The 26,780-nt window shown below is 32.7% G+C and overlaps 1 protein-coding gene across 6 annotated transcripts in view; it reads right to left on the bottom strand.

Annotated features, from left to right (window-relative positions):
• LOC118184702 (CREB-regulated transcription coactivator 3-like) overlaps nt 1-26,780 on the bottom strand; it is a 203,733-nt gene that overhangs the window by 80,175 nt on the left and 96,778 nt on the right. For 4 of the 6 annotated variants that reach the window (XM_085810658.1, XM_085810662.1, XM_085810663.1 and 1 more), the window contains 2 exons: nt 9,742-9,900; nt 2,705-2,950 (listed from right to left, as the gene is read on the bottom strand). In XM_085810658.1, coding sequence (XP_085666784.1) covers nt 2,705-2,950; nt 9,742-9,900 — 405 coding nt within the window. The remainder of the gene's footprint in view (nt 1-2,704; nt 2,951-9,741; nt 9,901-26,780) is intronic. The other 2 variants (XM_085810660.1, XM_085810659.1) reach the window with 2 other exon arrangements.

The raw sequence follows: 26,780 nt of genomic DNA, 5'->3' as shown, positions 1-26,780 counted from the left end.
TCCTGATAAAAATTATCTTCGTTAATCCCACTAAGTAATTATTAGTGAATATTTTTACAGATGTTATGATTTTACTGTAACACTGGCACATGCTCAACAGTATTTACAATCAGATTTTGACAGATATACATCCACCTCCTCTTTGGTTGCACCAAAATAAGAGCCAGCTGAACTTTTCCCAAATAAGTTAAGATTGGACACTTTCACTTACATAACAATATATGTGTAGATCAATGTTACTTAGATTTTTTAACAGGATTCATTGTGGTCCCATTAAAAATTTGAGTTCTGTAATTTAATGTGCCACAAAATGCAAAATTAAGAACTGTCATATTCATGCAATTATTGCTAGAGAATATATAACACAGAAAAATACACAGGAAAAAATAACATTCATAAAGATACAAAACAAACAAAAAAAAAACTTGTATTTAGTCTACTATTTTTTAAATACAGACAGTCTTCAAAAATGTCAAGATATGCTACAATCAATAAGAGGTTATTAATTCATTCAAAGTCATTCGATAAGAGATTTTTAAATTTAGTACACAGAAGGAACATTGAAGGGGGTGTTGAATAGTCAAAGGTTAAAAAGCAGACAGTTTTAAAAGGTTACAGGAAAAGTAATGTACAAAGTCTACAAACAGCAGCAATTTCCAAAAACAGAATAATATATTTATTTAAATCTAGCACCTCTGTAAATATAAAGGAAAGACAACATTTAATAATAAAATATATGAAAGATATTTTATATCTGAAAAACGTTTATAATACTCTATTCCTTCGTTACTGCACCACATATTACTGCTCTTAGGTACAATCATTCATATCAGAATAAGGGAAGAATTTTATGTGTGTCTGCATATTTTTTAATAACTTTCTTCATAATAATGCTTTTACTTATAAAAACTTTTTTGCTATGTGTGACATGCAAAATTTTTGTTTAAAAATACAAAAATAGAATTTTCCCCCAATTAAGTGTTCTTAAAAGAATATTTTTCTCAAAATAAAAAGTTATATACTCTTTTATATAAGAAATCAATTATTCTAGAGGACAGGCACATAATTTATAGCCATCAGAATAACCTTTTATTTATTATAATGCTTATATTAATAAAATTATCAATAAGCTATATTATCCTATAATACATTTATAAAATGTTTTTGTTGAATGTTTATAAAACCTATCAAGAAACTTTTTGTTTATCAAAAAAGTGTATACTGCAATACTTAGAAAGACAAAGAGCTTATGTGCAGAACAGCTCTCACAACTTCACATGCCACATACTTCCTACGCCTTCTTTTTTACATCCATTAAAAAAAATTATGCCAGAACACATCAGAATGACATGCAATAAGAATTCAAGAATATCTCTGTATCTTTATATCAACTTTAGATCTACTGTTACTGCAATAAATGCTGTAACAAATGTAATACCGCTGTATTGGAAATTATTTGCTTATATCATCGTAATAGCAAAAACCACACATAGCACCAACACATAGCAAAAAAGTTTTTTATAAGTTCATAGAAAATAGCTAAGTTGATTCATTGAATCAAATACAAAATAAATGAAAAATCAGTAATGAAAGGTGTGAAAGGGTCAAGAAATTGTGGAACTTATGGACGCTTGCTTAAGTCGAATAATAAACACAGTTCAAGTTGAAACGAGTTTCATCAACTACCAAGAACATACTCCAACATAGCATACTTGTAGCAATGCTTCCAATTTCACATTTACTGTTCCCATGTTTTTATAAGTTTATGGCTTATTGCCAGAATTCTTCCTTTAAAATATCGCCCCCAAATGAGTCAGAAATTTTTAAGAAGCTACTCAAATGGAATGAACAGTAGTGGCAAAAGATACTAAGCTGGTTAATAATCATCTACTCTCAGCACTGAATTTCAAGATGGATGCAATGCATGTCATACTATCTTGCTAAAGAATCCTTATGATAGTTATACATTTTCAGTAGTTCAAAATCTCTAAAACCAATAAAATTACCAAAAACAAGATAGCTTAATGACTTTATGAGCTAATGAAGAATGGGGGTCATGCTAGTAACACAGATGCATACAGATTTCTAGAGGTGCTCTCATATTGAAGTGGACACCTTTGGACCCAGGAAAAGAAACACATGCTTATGGCTGGAAAGACATAGATACTTAATATCTTTGCACAGCAGCAACACCTAAAATATATTGCATTGTACTGAAAACTGTTTTGAAAGATTGATGGCAGACATTCAGAATATATTTGTTGTTTGTTCGAAATACCTTCAAAAAAAAAATAGTTGACAGTTATTTTTGAATGTTGGTTGTTTTTTATTTTATTTTATTTTTTTTTTTTTTATTTATTTTGTGTGTTTGTGTGTCACATACTACGACTATGTAATGGCTAGCATGAATTACCAATAATGATAAAAACGCACTCGTGCATGATTATTCATGAAGGCCGTAGCAGATGCTAGAATTTGAGAAAAGAAATATGTATTTGACTAGGAACAAGGTTGCAAGAAGTTGCTGAAGATGTCCATCAAATTTAAGGATTTTGTTTCATATGAAACATCCTATACTTTTACTGCTATATTAAGTGAAAATATGCTTTTAAAATTAAATATAAGATTCTACAATGGAATATGCAGCTGTTTGATTTCCCTTGTACATAAAGCAACCAGTTAGGTAAAGCCTGAGAGAAGTTACCATGAAGAAGCATTCACAGACTTGTAGGTCACCCACCATCTTGAACTGTTCAAGCTGGTGTTGCAAAGCATTAGTTTGCTGGTGCTGAATGTAGTAACTTGCTTCAGGAAATGAATTGTTGCTTAATGTGGTATTTGAACCAAGACCTGGTGAACTTGATGGCGAAAGACTGTGAGATACTGGGGATGTTGGAGCACTACACGAGTGATCAGCAGGACTAGTGCTTCTGTATGAACCCATAGGAAGCTGTCAGGAAAAAATGCAGAGATTCATAATAAAATACTTAAAGCAAAAATAATAAGGAAGAATGCTCTGATTTTATAATAAAATATTTAAAACAAATGGAAAATGACATACACAATTTCCCAACAAATGAAGGAATCTTACTAGCTCAGGAATGCATAAGCAATTTCTGGCGTCATAACTGTAAATTTTTAAATAAAATTACAAAAATTCTCCAAAAAAGTCTTTATTTTTAAATAGGTAACTGACATTAGAGGTCTGGTAAGAAGTTTTTTTAAAGTAAAAGATAAGGAACTTAAAAGATATTAACAAGGAAAGCATATTAAAAGCAACAGGAATGTAAACAACTCAAAGAGCTACCAAGAATAGCATCAAAACATACAACATTTTTCAACAACAGACAATATTTTTACATAAATATCCAGTAAGTCTATGCTTTATATTTTGGTATTATTAACTTATTGAAGAAAAACCCTCTTAAATATTGTGTGTATCACTTGCACCAAAATGATGTGGCTGATTTTCCCTCTTATTCCTTATGTCAACATGAAGAACTAATGAATTTTCATCATTTGACAAGGAATACTGCTTTGCTTGATGTTAATGATTGTTACTGTAACAACTTTTATTCTTAGGCTAATCTTTACAGGGCTGCAGGAAGGTGTATGGCTAATGTAGCAGATGCTTTGATGTGGGGGGATATGCAATTAGAAAAATTGCACTTTTGTCTGGGATGTAAGATACAGCAGTCAGTAGATTTAAAGCAAAGTGTAACACATTAACACATATATATTAATTGATTTCATAGCTCATTACTGCCAATATATTTCAGCCATACAAAATAAAAATCTGCATAAAGTCTTATGAAACCTTTGCCTTCTGAAGTACAATCTGTCCTTAGTATACATTAACCCTAATTCAGAAGTCAAACAACAAAAATCAGCGTTATACCTACAAAATTTTCACAGGACTAGTTTCGATGGTTTTACCGAACCATCATCTTCAGCTGCAAAACCGAAAATGAAAAATATTTTTCATTTGCGGTTTTGCAGCTGAAGATGATGGTTCGGTAAAACCATCGAAACTAGTCCTGTGAAAATTTTGTAGGTATAACGCTGATTTTTGTTGTTTGACTTCTGAATTAGTATTTATTCGGCGTGTTATTGTGTCTTAATACATTAACCCTTTCAGGACGGGCGTCCCATATACGCATTCCCTAAGAGCATGTGTTACAGCCAGGCATTCTATCCATGTATGGATGGGTGATACGTATATGCATTTTAAGCTGGAACATTTTTTCTGAAGACTACTAGATGGCATTCTATGTCCATTATTTTTGAAATGAACACAATTTTAGGTTCCTGATCTTGAGTTTGATATATTCTGCCTAACTTTGGTATTTCACTCACCCACTGTTGCGAAGTTGGGGGGGGGGAGGGAAAGCATAAACAGAGGTGGGCTCTTTAAATCCCTGCATGCTAATATAAACATTCGTGTGTCTGATTTATATCCAATTCCATTTTTTATTCTATTTTTTCTCTCTACTATGTACAGTCTTTTAGGGTTACTATGTGGAGTTCTGTTATGTTTTGCATTGCCTTCAGATATATTTCCATTTCTTCTCTTTTTATTTCGGAAAGCCTCACCTCCAGTCTATTACGGTGTGAAGGTGCTACAGAGGAAAAATAGCCTTGTATGAACCATTTACTAACACAGATGAGAGTGATGATTCATTTTCTAAAGACTTAGAAAGTGATACTCCTCCGTGCTTCGAGATTTACCACACTCAGTCTTCATTCTAAATTTTGTTACTACTTACTGTAAATAGTCTTTATTGTGTTGTTTTATTAATTTTAAACTTTATTGATGGATTTTATTAATTAAAACTTTGCAATAATTTGAATAGTGCTTCCGAAAATTTTTTTACAAGACAAGCAATTTTTTAAGTATATTTTTATGTAAAATAAAGGAAAAAAGGTTATTAAGTGCTAATTTTAACATATATAAAAGCTTAAGTAATAATCTAAAATGATACCAAAAATTACAATGCTAGGAAAAAAAACTTTTTTTCTGATTTTATATATATATAATTAGGTTTAGCTATGCAAAACCTCTGTCCTGTACGGTAACTGCCTTCGATTCCCTTTCGTCTTGCACGAGCGGCTTAAACAAAGGTGCGCCGTCGCGAAAGGGTTAATAGCTTGATAGTTCAAACAACAAGAGATTTGTCAATTCACTGAAATTTTATATTATTTCAAGGAAAAAGATTTTTACATGAAAAAAATGACATTTTATATATATTATCCTATAATTATCTTTAAACCTAGCTAAACCCTTAAAATTTCATAAATATATGTATTTTTTATTTACAGAACTAGGTTTCTTAGAAAGGAAAATTACATAAGCTGGAATTGAAAAACTGTGTAATTCTTTTAATTTATTTGGGAAAAAATTACAATTTTGAATTTCTTATCCCTATATTATAATAATTTTTAATATTTTCAAATGTCTCAAAACACAAATGCTTCTCATCATGAACATGCTGGATCTGAACAAAAAGGGCATCAGATGACAAACAGTTTCTCAAGTTACACATTCACAAATCAACAGTGAATGGTTTTCAAATGTTTTTAGGGTATTCTGAGTGAGAGATAATACTCTGAGACTTCAAGAAGCATCGTTTTGATATTTTCCGTTGCTTAGCTCTCACTAACAAAGTCTGGCAGAAAATGATTTACAGAACCATGAATTCACCCTGGTGGAAATTATGACCAGATTGTGCTGCAGGCAGATATCTTGAAAACTTTGAAACTAAAAAATACTTTTTATCATTATATGTGATGTTGCATGGTTAAGCAATACTATAAACTTGGAAGTTAATAAAGACAACGAAGGATTGCTAAAAGATTACAAAAATGAGCTCAACAAGAAAGCAATAAAATAACTTCAGAAGCAGCAACAAAAAACAGTTTCGGAGAAAAAGTTTTCAGACAAAGAGGGAAGAAAAAAATAAAGCCGGTACTTTGATCCATGAACCCTATGCAAAATGTCATAAGGTAAAAAGATTCATGCAATGGTATTGCTTTAATAAAAAAAAAACAATAGTAAGCTACAACATAAGTATTTTTGATGACAATTCCACGTCAAACATTAGAAACATTTTAAAATGTAGTCAACAATAAATCATACTGAACAAATCTTGAATGGAATAGAGGACCAGCAAATCTTAAGAGTTAAGCATCACTAAACAACTAAAAAAGATAAAAGATGCTCTAAATTGAGAGTTATCTGATGTTTTCGTGGAAGGAGGCTCTTTGTATAAAACTTCTTGCTCATCACTTTCCATTTATGCTATCTCCTCTTTCATACAGGCACAGTAAAATTAAATTTTTTGTCTTTTCTATCAATTTAATACAGTGCTTATCCCCGTTTTTGCTTATTTGTTTGTCTTAGATTTAATACACTGCTTGACATTGAAAATGCAACACCAAGAAGGACTGGTCTGAAATTTATGCAAATTTTAGAGTAGACGCACGTCACTGAGTTATGCGAATGATGTGAAATGCGCAGCTCTCTGACGCACGTGAAGTAAGATATAAGGAAAGGAACAAACATGCAGAATGAGCAATATTCGTTTCGTTATTTCTGCCAGACAAATTATCGAAGAAAGTTGGTTTTTGTCCTGGAGGATACGTGTAATCAGAGAGAATGGCCTGGCTGCCGTCAACGAAGGCACTTCCAGCAGTATATGATCTTGTAAAATCATATCTGTGTGGTGATCAGACTGAGAAGGGCGGGTTGGTCCTTACGTCAAATCGCAGCTGATACCCACATGGATGGGACCACGGTGCATTGGCTATGGCGAACATGGTTGGTACAAGGAAATGTAGGAAGAAGGAGAGGTGCAGCCAGAGTGACGCATGGATCGACGCATCCGCCAACAAGCTGTGGCAGTTCTGCAAGTCACTTGTACAGCGATTCTGCAGCATGTGCAAGATATCCTGGATGTTCCCGTGTCGACCAGAACCATTTCCCATCGATTGGTTGAACGTGGCCTGCACTCACGGCGTCCGTTAATAAGACTGCCATTGACCCCACAGCATAGACGCTAGCATTTAGAATGGTGCCAGAATGGAGCGATATGGATAACAGAATAGCGAAACATCGTGTTCTCAGATGAGTTACACTTCTGTTTATCCAGTGACAGACGGCGCATACGTGTGTGCCGTCGACGTGGAGACAGATCTAATCCGGCAGTAACTGCGGAACGCCACACCGCATGACAATGTGGCACAATTGTTTGGGACGCTATTGCCTATGATTCCAGGTCACCTCTAGTTCATATTCAGGGCACTATGACGGCCTAACAATACTTGGATAATGTACTGCGGCCGGTAGAAATCCCCTACATTCAGGGGCTGCCTAATGCAATGTTTCAGCAGGATAACGCCCGATCACACAGTTCTCGCATCTGCCAACATGCTCTGCAAGGCATACAATTGCTTCCCTGGCCACCGTACTCTCCTGACCTGTCACCAACCGAACATGTGTGGGATGTAATTGGACGTTGTTTGCAGACTCTGCCCTTGCCTCGTTTAGAAGACGAACTGTGGCAAATGGTTAAAAAGGAATGGAGAGCCATCACCTAAGACACCACCTGCCCTCTTATTGACTCTATGCCTTGACGTGTTTCTTCGTGCATCGCTGTCCGCGGTGGTCCTACATCCTACTGATCCGACGCCGTTCTCGCTCTGTATTCTGACTATCATTTTGAAATAAAGATCACTTATTGCTGCTTGCTGTTTCTGTCTTTTTTCCAAATTTCATCACTTTCTGATCACTCCTTCTTGGTGTTGCATTTTCAATGTCGAGCAGTGTATTTCTATTGATTTTGATTTAATGATTTCTACTGGTTTTGTCTTTTAAACTTGTGTACAAGTTAATGTAGTAAATTTTAAAGAAACAATCATCTGTCGTAGAAGTTTCAGTTTACATACATTTCAAACAATGAACAGGCTTCAGGAATGAATTAAGTTCATAGAATTGAATTTGCAAATTCCCCCCCTTGCTAATTTTCTAAATCTTCTGTTGTATATAATGACATATACAGTACAAAGTCCGTAATCTCAACTACCATTATCGGGAATGATCTATAATCCGGACCTCAAAAGCCACAAACTTTTTTTTTTTTTTTTTTGGTATGCTTTACGCATGCATGTTAATGCACGTTGGGAGGATGTGTCTCCAGATACATTAAAAAATGCTTGGCATAATTTATGGCCAGCTACTATATTTCATGGTGAAAATGATGAAGATGATAGCCGTGAATTTCAAGGTTTTCGGACATTGCAAACTAAAGGTGAAATTTTCCAGTTATTAGATTTTGTAAAGAAATGTGGAGAAGCGGTAATAAATTAAGATGATATAACACAAGTTTTTCATTGAAACGACAATGCCCCAAGCATCAATCAACGGACGGCGAAATCTGTAGTATGGTTCTAGATCCAGAAAATACCGCTTCCGGTAGTGAAGAAAGTGACAGAGATGTTATTGAAAACGAAAACATTTTGATTGACAAGTTAGTCGGTATTCTCAACACAGCAATTACAGGACTTGAACAGTAGAACTTTGTAACTGAACAGGAAATAGAAATTATGTCTGTTTATAGAATTAAAGAGAAAGTATTAGTACAAAAAAACGAAACAACTTAAACATCTTGCATTGAAATGTTTAATAAAGTTAAATAAAAATTAAACTTTTTTTTTTTTTTTTTTGTAAATTTTGATACCCTTTAGATCATAATTGCTCTTTATTTCATAAATTACTGTTTCATATTTTTAATTATATAATTTCTGCATGCCATCTTACCAGATTTAAATTGATGATCTATAATCCGGAAAAACCTCTAATCCGGAATCCCTGAAGATTAAGTCGGATTACAGACTTTGTACTGTATATTCTGCTACACTAATAAAATAAATTGCACTCATTTTCATACAGTAAAACAATACATGAAATGAAAATTGAGTCTTTTTTGGGTAGAGATGGAACAAAAGAAAAATCTTATGCCCATCTCAACTTTGAAAACATAATGCCAGTCACAATCTAGATCTAAGTTAACACTGTTTTTGTGCAAAAATAAAATGTAGCATTAGGGTGTACTAAATAACAAATCATACAGCCTTAAAATAAAATATGGCATATATATTTAACAACACACATGTTTGCTCAAAAATGTTGTCAGACTGCGTTTGAGACTTAGCTGTAGTTGGTAGAAATATTAAAAAATCATAATGCATATATTTAGAACAATAATAATATAAAATTCTTATAAAAAATTCTTATTAAAAATTTGCTTGAATCATTACATAGTAGAGATCTGCTAGTCTTCAGCCTACTTTGTTGAAACAAATGCAGCATACAATACATAAAGCATGTACATAATATGTGTGTTAATGTATTGTTTAAGTTATTGACAAAGTATCAGGTCATAAGGCAAGCTATTAATAATTAGTTCCTGGTGAAGTAAAACTTACACAGATTTTCAACTATGCAAAATGATGGTGATCCCTTCCCTCCCCCCATCAATTGCATATCATGGCTAGAAGAAATGCAGGCCTATTACTTTTAATTATATAGAAGTTAAACAGCTACTTTAAAATCTGCTATAGTTTTAATATTTCTACATAACAAAAGTTTTATAAATACAGATGCTTTCAAATAGAAAACAAAAGTTGCTTTATTAGGCAATTACCCAATTTTTAAAAAATGTTATATCAGTAAACTTCATATACCTGAGGTAAAGTTGGAGAAGTTGGTGTTGTTGGCTCATAGCTATAACCTTGTGAAGACTTTTGTTGTGGAGAGTGCTGTTGCTGTGGGTACACTCCGAACTGAGGTTGTTGCTGTGGATAAGTTTCAAGTGAGAGAGCATTGGTATCCATAGTCAAGCCCTAACAAATTGCAATAAAGCAGAAAAAGAACGTACAGAAAACAGAATAAAAAGCCACTACAGAAGACCAACTAAAAAGTGTGCAAAGAAGAATAAACATAAATAATAAAGCATTAAATCTAGCTTAAATAAAATCTTTAATTTAAAGTTAAACATTCTTCAGAAATAAAAGAGCATAAACATATAGAGGGCATCTGGAAAAAGTGACTACAAGCTTTATTTACTTAATTATTGTTTGTCTGAGTTTTATAATTTCAATTACAAAGTTTTTTTAAATAAGACATTGAATCTTATAAAACTATCTGAACATATTTTGAATGGATATGCTCTGCTAAATTTAAAATTTCATTTTTTATATGGTCAGCACACATTCCCTTTAATGAAATTTCATTAATCTTTAAACATTTAAAAAGTTTCTTATTTTTCAGCATAAAATTCATGGAGATGAACAAAGAGAAAATACTGAATTAGATTATTTTTACATGCCTAGTATCAATACAATTTAAGATATAAGATTTTTTTTTTTTTTTTAATATTGCTGCTTTAAGATACCAAAGCAGCCACAAAACAAAAGTTTTTCAATTTAAGGATTAACAAGTTTTGCTTTAGGATTCAACTTGATGATTTAATTATGGCAAAGCATACAAACACAATCTGCCTAAAGGAGCGATACTTCAGTGAATAATGTTTCTCATACTCACATTACACATAAATTTCATCCTAAGTAAAAGAGCATGCCTTATTAAATTTGTAGTTGCCTACTTAAAAATACGTACAGCAGAGTCCCGCAAACTCAACTTTGGAATGTGTCATTATTTCTTGGAACTGCCTAATAAATTTCAAGATATACTGTAAGACTTGGCAATGCTGTTTGCTTCTTTTGAGGATATGAAGAAAGTCAGGTAGCAGCTGGCCACTGGCTCACATTCCTTTTTAGTGTTGTGAAACCTTACACTTGTCTGAAGTTTTGTGACTGCATCTTATTGCAAACTAAACTCACACTAATTTATTGCAGGTACTGTTATCCCAGCATATAAGTGTTAACATATTTTTGGGAACTTTTGATATTCTGTGAAGTGAAAATATCATTCAAAAAGAAAAGTGTGTGTGTGTATGTGTATGTGTGTGTATTTAATTATGGGAAAGCACACTAAGGCTATCTGCCTAAGGGGAGGGATGCCTTCGTGGAGGACTTTCTAAGGGAAACTGGCTCGTATACACGTTACACATGGGGAAAACCACGGAAACACCCATGCAGCCAGCCCGTTCGCGGGATTCGAACCTTGGACCGAACTACCAGTGTTCAGCGACTTTACCGCTCGGCCGCTGGTGGGCCATTCAAAAAGAAAGCAAAACCAATGTGAATATATAAATGAAACTAGATATCTTAAAGAGACTGGACAAAGGAGAAAGTGTAAACAAAATTACCATATATTTAGGTGTTGGATGAACTATTTTGATTGGGTGAGGAAAAAAAAAAAAAAAGAGAGATCTGAAATTGAGTGTTGATGTGGATGAAAAGGACATGTACGCCTAGTTTAAAAGAAAGAAAAAAGTATGAAAGGTGGTGAATATGAAAAAGCGAGGCGTTTTATTTGTGGTTTAGGAAAGCAGCAAAGAAAACAGAGAACACCCATTTCAGGACCAATTTACAACAGGAAGCCCTAAAATTTTATGAATTTCAAAAAGAAAAGTAGATTTACTGCTAGTGCTGGCTGGCTCGACAGGTGGAAAAAGCTGTACGGCATCAGGCAGTTACACGCTTGTGGAGAAAAGTTATCTCCTAACTTGGTAAATGCTGTAATATTCAAGGATAATTTCCACAAAATAATTGAAAAGAAGGGTATATCTGGAGATAATTGTGATGAGACCAGTCTGAATTCAAATGCTACCTTCGAAAATTCAAGGAAGAAAAATTGGCACCTGACTACAAAAGAAGCAAGGAGAGAGAGTCACAATCTTGGCATGCAGTAACACAACAGGCAGCCATAAGCTCAAACTAGTGCTTAGAGGTAAATCAAAAAAATCCCCCGGCATTTAAAAATATAAAAATGGACACTAATGGGACTGAAACCAACTGTGATCTTCTGGTTTGGTACCGGAATCAGTCGAATGCATGGATGAATGGAGCAATATTTAATGATTGGTTTCATCAGCAGTTCATTCCATTGGTGAAAAAGTTTTTAAAATAAAAAAAATCTGCAGTTTTCATTCTAGACAATGCCTCATTCCATCCTGATGCAGAATAGTTATGAGATGAAGATATAAGAGCCAAGTTTTTCTCTCCCTCCTAATGTAACTTAAATGTGTTAGCCAATGGACCAGGGCATTTTGGAGGCACTGAAGAAAAAATACAAACGTAAACTTCCTTCATCTCTTGCCCTAGCCATGGAGGAAGGGTATCATATAATCAAAAACCTGAAGAAAAAGATACGTTGGATGTTATTGGATTGATAGCTCATTCTTGAAGTGAAATCAAGCAGATATGTCTCGTTCGTTCCTGGAGAAAGTTGTTGGACCATTCAGGAAATTAATTTCACGAAAGCATAGACAAGACAAAAAATTTCAAAATAGTTGACGTAAGAAAATTCCTAGTTGTGAAGAAGTTACTGATAGTGATGTTAAAGAATGGATGGGACAAGATGAAAATTGTAATTTTATTACATGCAGAAATAGTTGCACTGGTGAAAGACAATATGGATAAAAATGAAGATGAATCAGAAAACAAAGATATTGAAGACAATGGAAAAACTAAAATGATGATCCACAGTGAAGGACTGAAGGTATGCTTCATTACATGGAGGAGCAAGGTGCATCTGGCATGGACATTTCCTTCCTCTATTGTCTATGCATGAAGCTGGATGACAACGGAATGAGTGCGAGAGACAATCCACCATCACACAATATTTTTCTACCAAGAACTAATCATAATTTTTCTTCATTTTTGTACGTACATTTTTTTTACTCAATTATCTTAGGGTATTTGTTCTTTTCATGACTTCTATTGTGCTAGTCCTTGACATAAAAAAATCAACATTAATTTAATTGTATGCTGTACTTTTCCGTGTTCAACATTGTGCTACAAATGTCTACAGTAGTCTACAGTTAAATATAAAGAGCTCTGAAAAACTTGCCCCTTATTCTGTAAAACTCAACTTTTTGGAAACTCGACAGTCTCTCAGTCCACATTACGTCGAGTTTGCGGGACTCTACCGTATTAAGTACTTTTCAGCAAACTTTATACGTAAAGGTAAAGAATGTATCATTTTTAAAAAGTTAAATACATATATATATATTCATACAAGCCCCCTATAAATAATACTGCAAAATTCTACTTTTTTTTTTTTTAAAAAAAATGGAACTAGAAGCACATGTGAAGAAGCAGAATTTAAGGATATAAAACTAGTAGTCACATTTTTAAGAATACCCTTCAACTGCCATAAAACCAAGCACTATTATAACTAACCAAAATCTGCTATGCTTTAAAAGCTAAACTAAAAAAAGAGCAGAGAGTATACGCAATACAGCAAAATTTTTTTTTTTAATTTTAAAAAATAAAATTAAAAAAAAACCTATGCAAATTTTTTTTTTAAAAATTTTCAGGATTTTTTTTAAACACAATAAAAATTACCACTACATCAAACATGATATAGATTTTAAAATGTAAATTATTACAGTGGTCGTGCATCTTATATGGTTTGCATGGTTTGAAAATATTCTATCAGTACACTTCTAGACTAATGACTATGAAATTGGTGAATTTTGGGGATTAAATGTCATCATTTTTCGGCATTTTGTTTCTTTTTCCCTTTAAAAGTAAAAAATAAGCATACTGTTTATAAAAAAAACCCAGCAGTATGGTTTTACCCAAAAAAATCCCAATGCAAAATTTAACATTATATTCCACACATATGTTGTTGGATTAACATCACTAGCAACTTATATGAAATGTTAGAATAAAAATTTTTGATATATTAAAAATTTTTAAAAACTCATTTACACCATTGTTACTATTTCTTCCCATTTTATTTTTTATTTCATTTTTAACACTAAAACTCTGTAAGGGCTATTTTTAAGAATCTATCCATATTCAATGGTGATGCAGAAAAACCAGTTACATGGTGCATTTTAATCCATTTCAACTTCTGAAATGCTAGAGAATCTATAGATTCTTTACATAAGTTTACCACATAAACTCAAAACTAAAAGAAAATGGAATATACGGTCAAAAATAATGATTTATCTATAATGAAATATTTGGAAACCCATGACTCGTGATTACCATACCCCCTCAAAAAAAGGTTACACAAAACAAATTACTTCAATAATACAATAAATTAATTTCTTTACTATGTTGACTGACATGCATAAAGGCAAATTACATGAGCAGGCCAAATCTCAAATCCAAATTATCTCTCAAAATCTTAATGTCAAACCTAAGTACACTGTGCAAAAAAAGGAGGGGCAGTTCTATATCACCCACTCTACTGGGCCAATTGACAAAATTCAAATTGTGTTTTTCAAGTCTCGAAAGCATGACATAGGATATATATTAGATTTATATATAACATTGTTCTAACATAGGTATTTTGACACAAAATCGAACTTTTTCTGAAATAACATACTAATTTTTTTCTATATTTCGATTCTACGACTCAAATTATGCCTAGATATTAAATTTTGTAAAATTTGGTGAGAAATTTATGGAGAAATTCAAAAATTTTTCTTGCTGCAATTTTTTTAGCACTTCTATATCACACCCAATTTTTCTTTACCTTCCATTATGCCAGAGGGGGAAAAAAAGGCACCTGGTTCTTACCTTTTTACACTGTGCATGAGCGGAAAAAAAATTTTCATACTTTCAAATAATTTTAGCAAAGTGTCTAAACCCACATTTGATGTTTTAATTCTTTCAACAAATATGCCAAATTTCAAACCACGCCAATATATAAATTCACATATATCTTTGGAAATTTTGAATAAAAAAATTTAATTTTTTGTATGTGTGCATAGAAATATGTCTACTTTAAGATGATGGTAAAAAATTTTATAAATAATAAATCAAAATTCTTTTTGAAAAATTTATAAAAATTATTTTTAAATAAATCATAAAAAATGGGTGAATTTTATTTGGAATGAACCTGATTTTCGAAATGTGACAGGCAGAATTAAATAAGTTCAACAAAAAAAGAGAGAGATTAATAAATATGTACCAAACTCAATTAACATTGAGGAGCTACAATTTTGAGAGCTAACTTTTTAAAAACTATTTATGTGATTTTTACCAAACTTGGTAGTTTGGCATAATTTGAATCAAAATTGGTATATTATTTCAGAAAAAGTACGATTTTGTGTCAAAGTACCTAAATTGGAACAATGCTATATATAAAGCTAATACATATCCTAAGTCGCGCTTCTGAGACATGAAAAACGCAAGTTGAATTTCGTAAACGGGCCCAGAAAAATGGAAGATATAGAACTGTTCCCCCTTTCTTTTTTGGTGCAGTGTACATTTTTAATTCATAAGATCACTTTGGGGGGTGGAGACTGCAGATTATAATGGACAGGATGCAACATGGTACTTTATATCAATTTTATTTACTTTTGAACAATACTTTGAGCTTTCCAGAACCTTGCAGCATATATTCATGTGTTCTGAATGAAATTTTGTAATAAAATAAAATGAATTTCACACATTTTTACGAGTAATAAAGAATTATATTTATGAAATTATACATGTTTGTAATTTTGAACCAATATGAGCTAATATAATTTCCAGAAGAAACGCCGCGGCGTTTACGTGTTTAAAACTTAAATTTTCAGCAGGTGCGGTGTTTTTACCCATGCGGCGTTTAGGTGCACTAAAAATAAAATATTTCCTATGATGGTCATTGTACACAGTTTGAATAACTTTGTCATTGTACATAGTTTAGATGGCCTTGTCATTGTACATAGACTGGTGCTGTTCCCGCACAAAAGACCACTCAGTTGCTTTTTGCAAACGTTATTTTGTTTACATTTGTTCTCTTGAATGGACCTACATGCCTTATTCACCCTAAACGGGATCTCAGAACAATAATATTCTTGCCCCTTTCAAATCAGCATTCTCATCATTCAGAATAGTCTCTCTTCTCTGTCATTCGATGAATCTTCCAGGACCCATTGTAATATCTTGTTATTTAATAAATAAATATAATTATTGTTGAAGTGGCAATGCCACATTGGTATTAAACCGTTACTCAGCAACGTAAGATATTGTTTTAAAAAAATGAGATTCTGAAGATTTTAGCAGTTAGGAGTAGAATGAAAATTTTGCCACTTAATAACTGTATAAAAATTGTCTATCACCGTGAACTAGAAATAAAATTTATGTTCTACTAAGAAGATTGTTTGTTTTGTAAATTACTACAAAATACATTACAGTCTTAATTAATTGGAGGTTCCACCGAGATACTGGAAATTAGGAGTGCAATTATCAATTTCGATGATGCTGGTCTCCTAATCACCGAAATTTACTGAATTTTTTAGAAAAAGTTTGCTAATACCAATTGCCAAGTTTTTTTTTTATTTCAAGGAGAAATGGATGTAAGAAGTCTGCCATTTTAAAGCCAGATTAGAAGCGGATCATTCAAAGGTTATCTTCTGTGCATCTGTAACTTGGGTCCGAGCAAAAACTGTCAAAAATAGGATATTGCTGATCTCTGAAGATAAGGTTAACTTTTGGTTTTCTTAAAAAAGATTTTATTGAATTTTAATACTTTGTTTCAGAATTATAGTTTATCGTGTAAGATTTTGTTTAAAATAACTGACACTAAAAATATTCAGCTTAAATTTATAATTGATATTTGTGGTAAAGAAGTATTTTAAAATTATTATTTATGCTTTACTTTTATTTGTATCGAAATTTTATGTTGATAATTGATATGTGTAAACCATCCCGGCATTTATTAAAAAAAAAAAAAAAAAAAAACTGCTAGCTGAGTTTTTGAATTTGTTGCCAAGCAGGCCCTTGAAAATAAGTAATAACATCAAACTGATGTAGAGTGAATTGATTATACTGCAGAATTGGCAAAGTCTTAAGTTCTCGCCATCCAGACGTGTGGTAGATAATAACGTCATCCCGACGTATTACAGATTGCATATTCTAAAAGTTGTATTGCCAAACTGGCAAAAATTGTTTTTGTTATCGCCAACCAGGCGTGGAGATATATAGTAAAATTGTCAAACTGACGTGGGTAAAATTCCATTGTATTGCCTAACTGGCAAAGGTGTTTATATAGTTATAGCTAACGAGGCTTGTGAATAGTGAGTTAAAACATCAACCCGACGTAGTATTAAATTATTTTGTGCCAACCTGGCAAAGTTGTTTAAATAATTCTCTCCAATTGGTTAGTGTGAATTTCGTATTTGAGAAATTTAATCTCGCCAGAAATTTTATATTTTTAATACAAGTACGAGCTTTTAGATTGAATTTCAAAAGAAAGCCTATTAAAAGTAACTTGTGTCAACATGTCATTCTTAGCTAGGAGTAAAAAACAGGATTTAAAAGTACTAGCAGAAGAGTTAGGTTTAACCGTGAAACCCGACTTTAAGATTGCTCAGTTGCATAAACTGATTACCGAAAGTCCCGGTTATGATGGGGAGTTTACTCGAGAACTACTGGGTGCAATCAGAGAAGAAAGGGAAAGAAAAGAAGAATGCGAAAGAGGAGAAAGAGAAAAAGAACGCGAAGGATAAGAAAGAGAACGCAAAAGGGAGGAAAGAGAAAAAGAACGTGAAAGAGAAGAAAGAGAAAGAGAATGTGAAAGAGACGAAGGAGAAAAGGAATGCGAAAGAAAAGAAAGAGGAAAAAAAGAAGAGCGTGAAAGAGAAGAGCGAATTAGAGCCTTTGAGCTACAGAAACATCAGTTGGAAGCAATGGCTGCAACAGCACAGCCGGTACAAAGTACGCAGTTACCTGAGCATCCTTTAAAAATTAGAATTCACGATATCATGCACGTTTCAACCCTAAAGAAAATGAAATAAGTTTATTTCTGGTGTTATTTGAGCATCAAGCTAAAATAATGAATAAACATGCTGAAAATCAAGTGACTCAACTTATTTCATTGCTGCCTCCTGACATTGTTCAGCTTATTGCTAGAGAACCAGAAGAGGATGCGAAAAACTATGAATATGTAAAAACTTTACTGTTACAACGATTTAAATTGAGTGCGGAAAAATTTCGACAACTATTTATTAAACACCAAAAATCTACTGAAAGTACTTGGTATGATTTCTACTATGAATTAAAAGAATTATTTAGAAGGACGGCTTAATGGATTAAACATTAAAACTTTTGAACAGCTAAAAGATCTCATGCTGGTTGATCAAATAAAAAAGCATACTTCTCCTGATTTCAAAGAACATTTTATGGATCAATGGACAACCATCATTTCACCTACTGAAATGATAAAGAAATTTGTAGATTTTGAATATGTTAGAAAAACAATAAAACCGAAATTTTCTGCCAATCAGACTGAGAAAATTAACAAAGGATCATTTAAACAGCGTTATGATAATTTTGTGAAAAAAATAGAGCATCCGCCTCATTTTAAGCATTCTGATAGATGGGATGATTCAAAATACAAGAAAGATCATCAGTTCCAAAACAAAAACGAAGAAAATTTATATGACAAAAGGTATCGACCACGTTGTTTCTAGTGTGGATCATACGAACATTTTAAGCCTCAGTGTCCTCGCTTAAAACCAAATGAAAAGGTAAATTGCGTATATTCGAATGATGATTTGTTAGAGACATATACAATTAACAGTTTAGTGAATGGGTATGAAATGCCTATTCTTCGAGAGACAGGGGCCACAGTTGATGTTATTTCTCAAAAATACATTGATAGCGCAAAAATGCCTGGAGAACATGTCTGGGTACAATATCTTTTAAATTACCATTTGGTGTGTCTACCGTTAGCGGAAGTTGAAATTAATTGCGAACTCGGTCATATAAAGACAAAGGCACCTGTTGCTACAAATGATCCTGGAAGATATGTATTGGGTAACAAAACTGCACAATAGTTCAAAAATAAATCATTTTTAAATTTAGAAAAAATAAATGCGGTTTTGACACGATCTCAAGTAAAAAGATCTCATGAAGATGATCGAAGCAGAGAAATTGAAATGGAGAAACTAGAAGAACTGAAGTTTATTGAAACTGACGAAGATATTTTACCTCAAGCTGATGAGGAAGACAAGGAACTTAAGAAAGTGATTAATGTTAATTCAAAGGAATTAATTGAATCTCAGCAGATATCTAGCGTCATTGCTTAACGAAGCTAAAAATGAAAATTCCAGCAAGAGAAATGATTTCAAAGTAAAAGAAAACGGATTGTTGTTGAAAAGAAAATAGATAAAAATGGAAATGACAGGGAATTAATTAAAATAGAGGGATCAAATAAAGTCATTATGTCATGATAGCACATCTGGACATTTAGGCGGCGTCAAAACTAACAATAGATTAACAAGATACTTTTACTGGCCTAATTGCTATAAAGAAATAGAAGAGTATGTTAAAACTTGCGATCCATGTCAAAGAGTGGGGAAAATCTAATGATAAAGCCAAAGCACCTTTGACTTTAGCACCAATTATTGCAGAAGTATTTTCAAAAATTAACTTTGACGCATGCGGCCCTTTACCAATAACACCGAATAGCAATAGATATTTAATTACAGCTATTTGTTTAGCTTCAAAATATCCGGATGCTGTACCTGTTCCTAATATTGGCACAACGTCAGTAATTGAAGAAATGTTACAATTATTTAGTAGAATGGGTTTCCCGAAAGAAATACAAACTGATCAAGGTACCTCTCCTTTATGAGCAATCTAGCCATTTAATTTGCAATAAAAGTAACTAGAAGCTCAGTACAGCATCCGCAGAGCAACCCTGTTGAAAGATTTCACCGAACAATCAAACGAATTTTAAAAGTCCTATGTATCGAAGCAGCCCCTGAGTGGAAGAAGCAAGTTCCCGCAGCTCTATTTGCTTTAAGAACAATAACGCACGAGAGTACGGGATTTACACCTGCTAAATTAGTATATGGCCGAAGTCTTAGAACACCTGTAACATTATTATATGAAGAATAGATGAATCCTGAAGACGAAGAAAATAATGTTATCGAATACGTTTTTCAATTGATAAATCGGTTAAGAAGATGCAAAGATCTGGCTACAAATAAAATGCTGGAAATGCAAACCAAAAGAAAAGTGTGGTATGATCGTAAAGCTTTCAAAGGAGAATTCTCTGAACTAGATTTAGTATTAGTTGTATCAACGAATAAACCAAACAGACTAGCAGTTGAATGGAAAGGTCCTGGGAAGGTTGAGAGGAAATTATCCGAAACTAATTATGTTGCGAGTTTCGAAGGAAAAAATGACTTTAACCAAGTCTACCATGTTAACATGCTAAAACCTTATCATAGACGAGCAGAATCGGTTAACCTTATGATTACAGAAGATCAATCTGAATGTGATGATATGGAGGAAAATTTTCCAACAATTGACTCTGAACCAACATTGTACGATTTTGAGGACATTAAAGAAAACAGTTCCTTAAGTGATAAGCTAAATGAACAACAGATTCAAGAATTGCATGATATGTTGCTGAAGTTTTCAAAAATCTTTTCTAATAAACCTTGAAAAACTCATTTAATAACGCATGATATTCAATTGACAGAAAACACCCCAATCCACTGTAAACCATACAGAATGTCTCCTAGAACATCGAACAACGAGTAGAAACAGTAGCAGGCGCAAAATATATAACTCTTTTGGATTTAACAAAGGGATACTGGCAAATACCTTTAACACCTAATGCTCAAAGATTAGCCACTTTTGTTACAAGTTTTGGCACATTTAGACCTCTACGGATGCCTTTCGGACTTAAAAATGCACCATTTTCATTTAGTAAAATGATGGCCGAATTCCTTCACGGTTGTGAAAAATTTGCTGTTCCATATTTAGATGACGTGGCAATCTTTTCAAACTCCTGGGAAAAACATCTAAGTCACCTGAAAGCCGTTTTGTCCAAAATAAAGGACGCTGGTTTAACTATTAAACCAGTAAAATGTAAATTTGCTCAAGATAGAGTAAAATATCTAGGACATATTGTAGGTCGTGGTATAAGAATGCCAAGTGAAGTGAAAGTAAAAGTTATTCTTGATTTTCCAGTGCCATCCACAAAAAGTCAAGTCAGAGCATTTTTAGGATTAGCGGGATATTATAATCATTACATTCTCATTTTCTCATCTATCGCAACACCTTTAACAGAAACCTTGAAAGGAAACTTACAGAAGGGGAAAATAAATTGGACAGAAGAGTGCACAAAAGCATTTGAAGAGCTAAAGGAGAAATTGTCTCAAAGGCCTACACTACATGCACCTGATTTCAATAAGGAGTTTATTTTGCAAACTGATGCTTCAAACTCTGGTATGGGTGTCATTTTAGCTCAAAAAGATGAACGAGACAATGAACATCCAGTATTATACCTCAGTAAGAAGTTTACAGAAACTGAAAAAAATTACTCTACCACAGAAAAGGAATGCGCCGCCATAATATTTTCTGTAAAGAAACTTCAATGTTATTTAGACGGGCATACTAAATTCCTCATCATGACCGATCATAATCCCTTAGTTTGGCTCAAAAATAATGTGAGTCTAAATCCACAACTTATGAGATGGGCACTAGTACTACAACCCTACAATTACACGATCGTTCATCAAAGTGGTAAAAACCATAAAAATGTAGACGCATTAAGTCGTACTCCCTGGCCTGATTAAATAATTTTTTTCTCTATATAGATAAAAAAAATATTTTGTTCCTTCCTCTCTTCCTCAGTGTATGTTATAGCTTGTATTTCAATTCTGTATTGTGCTGATATTGTTGTTTTGAAAAAAAGGTAAAAAAATGAAAAAAAAAAAAAGTATTATATAACTGTATAAAATTTATATTTTTATAAATTAAAGTTTATCTGGAGAGGGGAGAGGTTGTAATATCTTGTTATTATTAAATAAACATAATTACTGTTGAAGTGGCAACGCCATATTTGTATTAAACTGTTACTTAGCAACGTGAGATATTGTTTTAAAAAAATGAGATTCTGAAGATTTTAGCAGTTAGGAGTAGAATGAAAATTTTGCCACTTAATAATTGTATAAAAATTGTCTATCACCGTGAACTAGAAATAAAATTTATGTTCTACTAGGAAGATTGTCTGTTTTGTAAATTACTGCAAAATACATTACACCATCCTCTCCCCACCCCTGCCTTTTCTGCAATTTTTTTCAAAGGCAGACACGACTCCACCTGCCTCGCAATAACGAACTCTGACATATTTTCCCTTCAGCATGAATCGATTTTTCTTGGCATTCTGCCAGATACAGATCCCATAAGTTTGGGTACAAGTACTTGTTGGATAGTTTTTAAGTAAGAAAGGAGCTGAAAATTTTTGAAAATGGCACCTAAACGGCACAGAAGCTATACTGCTGATTTTAAGCTTAATGTAATTTCACGTGCTGAACAAATTGGAAATAGAGTAGCAGCTCGAGAGATGTATTCGACGCTGGAGAACAGATAAAGAAGGACTTAAAAATATACCACAACAGAAATGAGCAAAAGAAGTGGTACTGTAAGGTGGCCGAATCTAGAGGACGACCTTGCAAACTGGATAAAGGAGCAACGAAAAAAAGGAATGGCAATTTCGACTGTGAAAATTCGCTTACAAGCAAAATTTATAGCAAAGCAAATGAACATAAATGATTTCAAAGGAGGGCCTTGCTGGTGTAGCACATTTATAAAAAGAAAAAATACTTCTGTGTGTACTAGAACAAGTAGTCGGGCCACAATTACTAATGGACTGGCAGTATAAAACAGCATCTTTTCTAAAATATGTGACAGATATTATTGACAAAAGAAAACTTTTCGGTCACAGATAATAAATATGGATGAAACGCCATTAGCTTTCGACTCTCCTGCAAACAGAACTGTTGATGAAACTGGCGCAAAAACTGTATCTGTGCTTACGACAAGGTATGAAAGAACATCATTTACATGTGTGTTAGCTTGTGCCGCAAACGGTGACAAGCTAAAGCCGATGATCATTTTTAAACGGAAAACTATTCCGAAGGGAGATTTTCCTAATGACGTAATTATTTTTGCAAACGAGAACGGCTGGATGTGCGAAACAATCATGCACGAGTGGCTACAAAAAGTTTGGCAGTGTCGTAAGGGATCTTTTTTCCAACCAAAAGGGTTATTGATAATAGATTCCATACGTGCTCATTTACTTGAGCCAACAAAAACCAGATGTCAAAAATTGTCTATGACCGTGCCAATAATTCCTGGTGGTTTGACAAAAATCTTACAACCATTAGATTTGTCAGGTAATAAATCCTTCAAAGCTGTAGTCCAAAAACGATGGGAGTGTTGGATGAGTGAACGATTGCATACGTATACCAAAAGCGGTAAATCTCGTAAAGCATCTTATGAAGAAGTTGCAAAGTGGGTAGGAAGTACATGGAAATTGGTAAAAACATTGTCAATAATAGCAGGGTTCAAAGAAGCTGAAATTATATCTTTAGATAAAGAGACTGTAAACCAAGAGGATGAATGTGACGATCTGGAAGACTTAAACTTAGATCAGGATTTATTAAATCTTTTTAATTCAGATAGTGAAGAATCAGCTTTTGTAAGTAAAATTAAAAATTTCCTTTTGTAATCCAAATTTAATATTTCGTTGTTGCAACATTTTTTATAATATAGTCTGAGTATTACAAATATGGACTTCTTTAGTGGGTAAATATAAGTATATTCGAGAACGTAAATATATTTTCAATATTTCTTACCTTTAATTTATTTTTGAGTAATGGTTTCATTTCATGCATTTTTTTTAACTGATATGTCATATATCAGAACATAGGTTGAGATTTTGCATCTATACGGCCCACGACGATGTCACGCGCAATTTAATCTATTGCGCCGTTTACGCTGATGCAGCGTTTCTGTGTAATTTTAATTTTTTCCCGCCATTTTTCTCAAGTGCGGCATTTACGCTGATGCAGCCTTTCTTCCGGAAATTACGGTAAATGATTTGGAGGTCGTAAAAATTTATATTTCCATATCAAGCTGGACAAAAGGTGACTCATCAGTGGATCATGCAGCTTCCAAAATAAACCTATCACAGTCCATTGATGGGTTATACAGCAGTTATGGTGTTAATCAAAATATGTTATAAATACAATGTAATTTTGTTAAGCTTAATTGTGAATTTATGCAGGGTGATTGATGAGAAACAAACATTATTTAAATGAACAATACTGACTTGTTCATGAAAATACAAAAAACTCTTTGTAATTTACTTGCATTTGAAATGCATATTATTAGAAAAAAATAATAACAGACAAGTGATATCGAATTAGCTTGAATGCAAGATTCAAGCCTTAGCTAGAAAGCGGTGTATGCATGGTCCAAGATCTCATAATCAGTTGCTGCCACTTCTTGCTTAACAGTCTCCTTCAGATCAGCCAATATGAGGGGAGTGTGGGCACAGCCATGCAATTTCAAATATCCTCACAAAAAAAATTTCAAATGCTTTAATATGGAGAAAATAAATAAGCTTAAAAAATTAAATTTTTGATAATTTTTAAGATCAAGTCAGAATGCAATGGGTTTTAAATCATTCACACAGTTTGAAAGGAATTACTGATATTCAGTGCATCACAGTCTGCAATTTTAGGTTTATAATGACTATTTCTGTTATAAATGTACACATATTGCATACATATTTTCCCAGTCTTTTTCTCTAATGAACATAATAAAACAATTATTGCACTTTTTTACTTAGAATTTAAATTGTAATAGATCCTGCACAGTAACCTAATTATTATTTGAACTAAACAGATGGAGAGAACAACTTATACATAAAATACATGAACAATTTTATGCAAGAACCTAGAACACATGGGATTTCTAAAGCAGGCAATTGGTTAACTAGTTATCACATAAGATGCAGGACTACTGTGTAGAGATTTTTTTTTTAATATTAAGTTTGTAACTTTAAATAGCTAAATATACATGAACTAATACTACAAACTGCTTCATATTAGTTTGTACAGAGAAAACAAACCAGCAGAAAACAGGAAATAGTTAACAGGAAGTCTTGTACAATGGAGGCAGGAAAGAGAAAGAACAAGAGATGGTTCTAAGCATAGCCTTGTTACAGCAGATATTTCAAGTGAAGCTGCCAGAGAAATAGAATAAAAAATACTGACGCACTGTTTACTAGCATAAGGAATTGGAATATACTTTATTATTATTTCAGTGAAAAAAATTTCTAAAAAATGAAATTAATTATATATACACATTTTTCACTTATTACAACCTGTTTCAATTATAAAATGCCACATATAATATGTACTGCAATGAATACATAGCACATAAAATTTAATGATATATGGTAAGGAAGTACTCTGAATGTAATGAAAATGTTACCTATTTATAGATTAACAATATCTGGAAAATTAGCATATGTGTCATTTCATAATGGAAATTTGGCTTATACCTAGGTAACTTGGCAATGATTTAGAAAATGAACACTTCAGTTGGCTGCTTGGTTACAAGAAAACTAAGTTTTTCTTGTTTTAGTAATACAAACTTTCTGAATGCAACTTAACAGTATTCAAGCATACATAGTTAGTCCTGGGAAAACTGACAGGTATTAATACCATGTAACAACAGTACCACGAAAATGCTCATGCAGTCAGCCTGTTCGCGGGATTCGAACCTCGGACTGAACTACCAGTGTTCAGCATTTTTACCTCTCGGCTGCTGGTAGGCCTGTATTAATACCATGCAACAGCAGTAAAAATAAATAAATAAATAAATAATTACATGGCAAATGGAAATACACAATTTGCCTTCTTCAAAAAAAATTTCCTAGTTCTCTTTGCTAACACCAGTCTGCACTTCTAACACATACTTTCTTTAATGATATGTAATTTCATTGTATGATAATTAAAACTTTCACAACAGCCTGTGACTTAAAAAACTCAAATCTTTTGTTTCATTATTTCTCAAATCCTGAAAATCCACAAAGGAAATACCAAATACAAAACTTATCAAAATGAATACAAGAATAAACACGTTCTTGGTGGATAAGCGCACACAATTATCAAGCAAATTATTGCTTTCTCATGCCAACATATTTATATTACGCACAGAAATATTAGTAAAGTAATTGTTGCTTTCTAGCTGCATTTCTGGTACAGCAAAATTAAAACTTTACATCCCTTTTTACAAAAATATTATTTTATACGAACTATATACATTTAAAGAATTTATGTAGCTAGAAAAAATATCTTTAGCATTTATGCATTACATACACCTGAAGTTGGAAAGAGTTTCCACAGAAGAAAAACATCCTTCACTACATATGAGAATACCCTCTTTTGGTAGGAAAAAGCATATCGTTCTACTGAAAAACACCCACAAATGTCAGTCTGAATTTGATCTTCCAAACTGATTAAATTTAAATAATTTACTAAATTCATAGAAGATAATGTGAAAACACCATACTGGTTTGAATCACAGAATTTTATTACTTGTACCTCAGCAAATGTATGTAAATATGCAAAATTATAAATTATAATTATTCATAATTTATAGTTTTGTTTATAAACAAATTACTTGCCTATGATTTCCCCTTTACAGAACATAAAAATTTCAAATAGAAACAGATAAGTTTTATGTTAGCTACATTTTTTTTTATGCTTTTGAATATGCTAGGTTTTTATGCCCTCATTATATGAGCAATATCAATAGTACTTGTGCTTATGTTTGTA

The sequence above is a fragment of the Stegodyphus dumicola genome, chromosome 2 (assembly GCF_044657685.1).
Source record: "Stegodyphus dumicola isolate Sdum_Otavi_A_Nest chromosome 2, ASM4465768v1".
Lineage (NCBI taxonomy): Eukaryota > Metazoa > Arthropoda > Arachnida > Araneae > Eresidae > Stegodyphus > Stegodyphus dumicola.
Note: the sequence above shows the minus strand (reverse complement) of the source record. Positions and strands in the feature narration are given on the sequence as shown.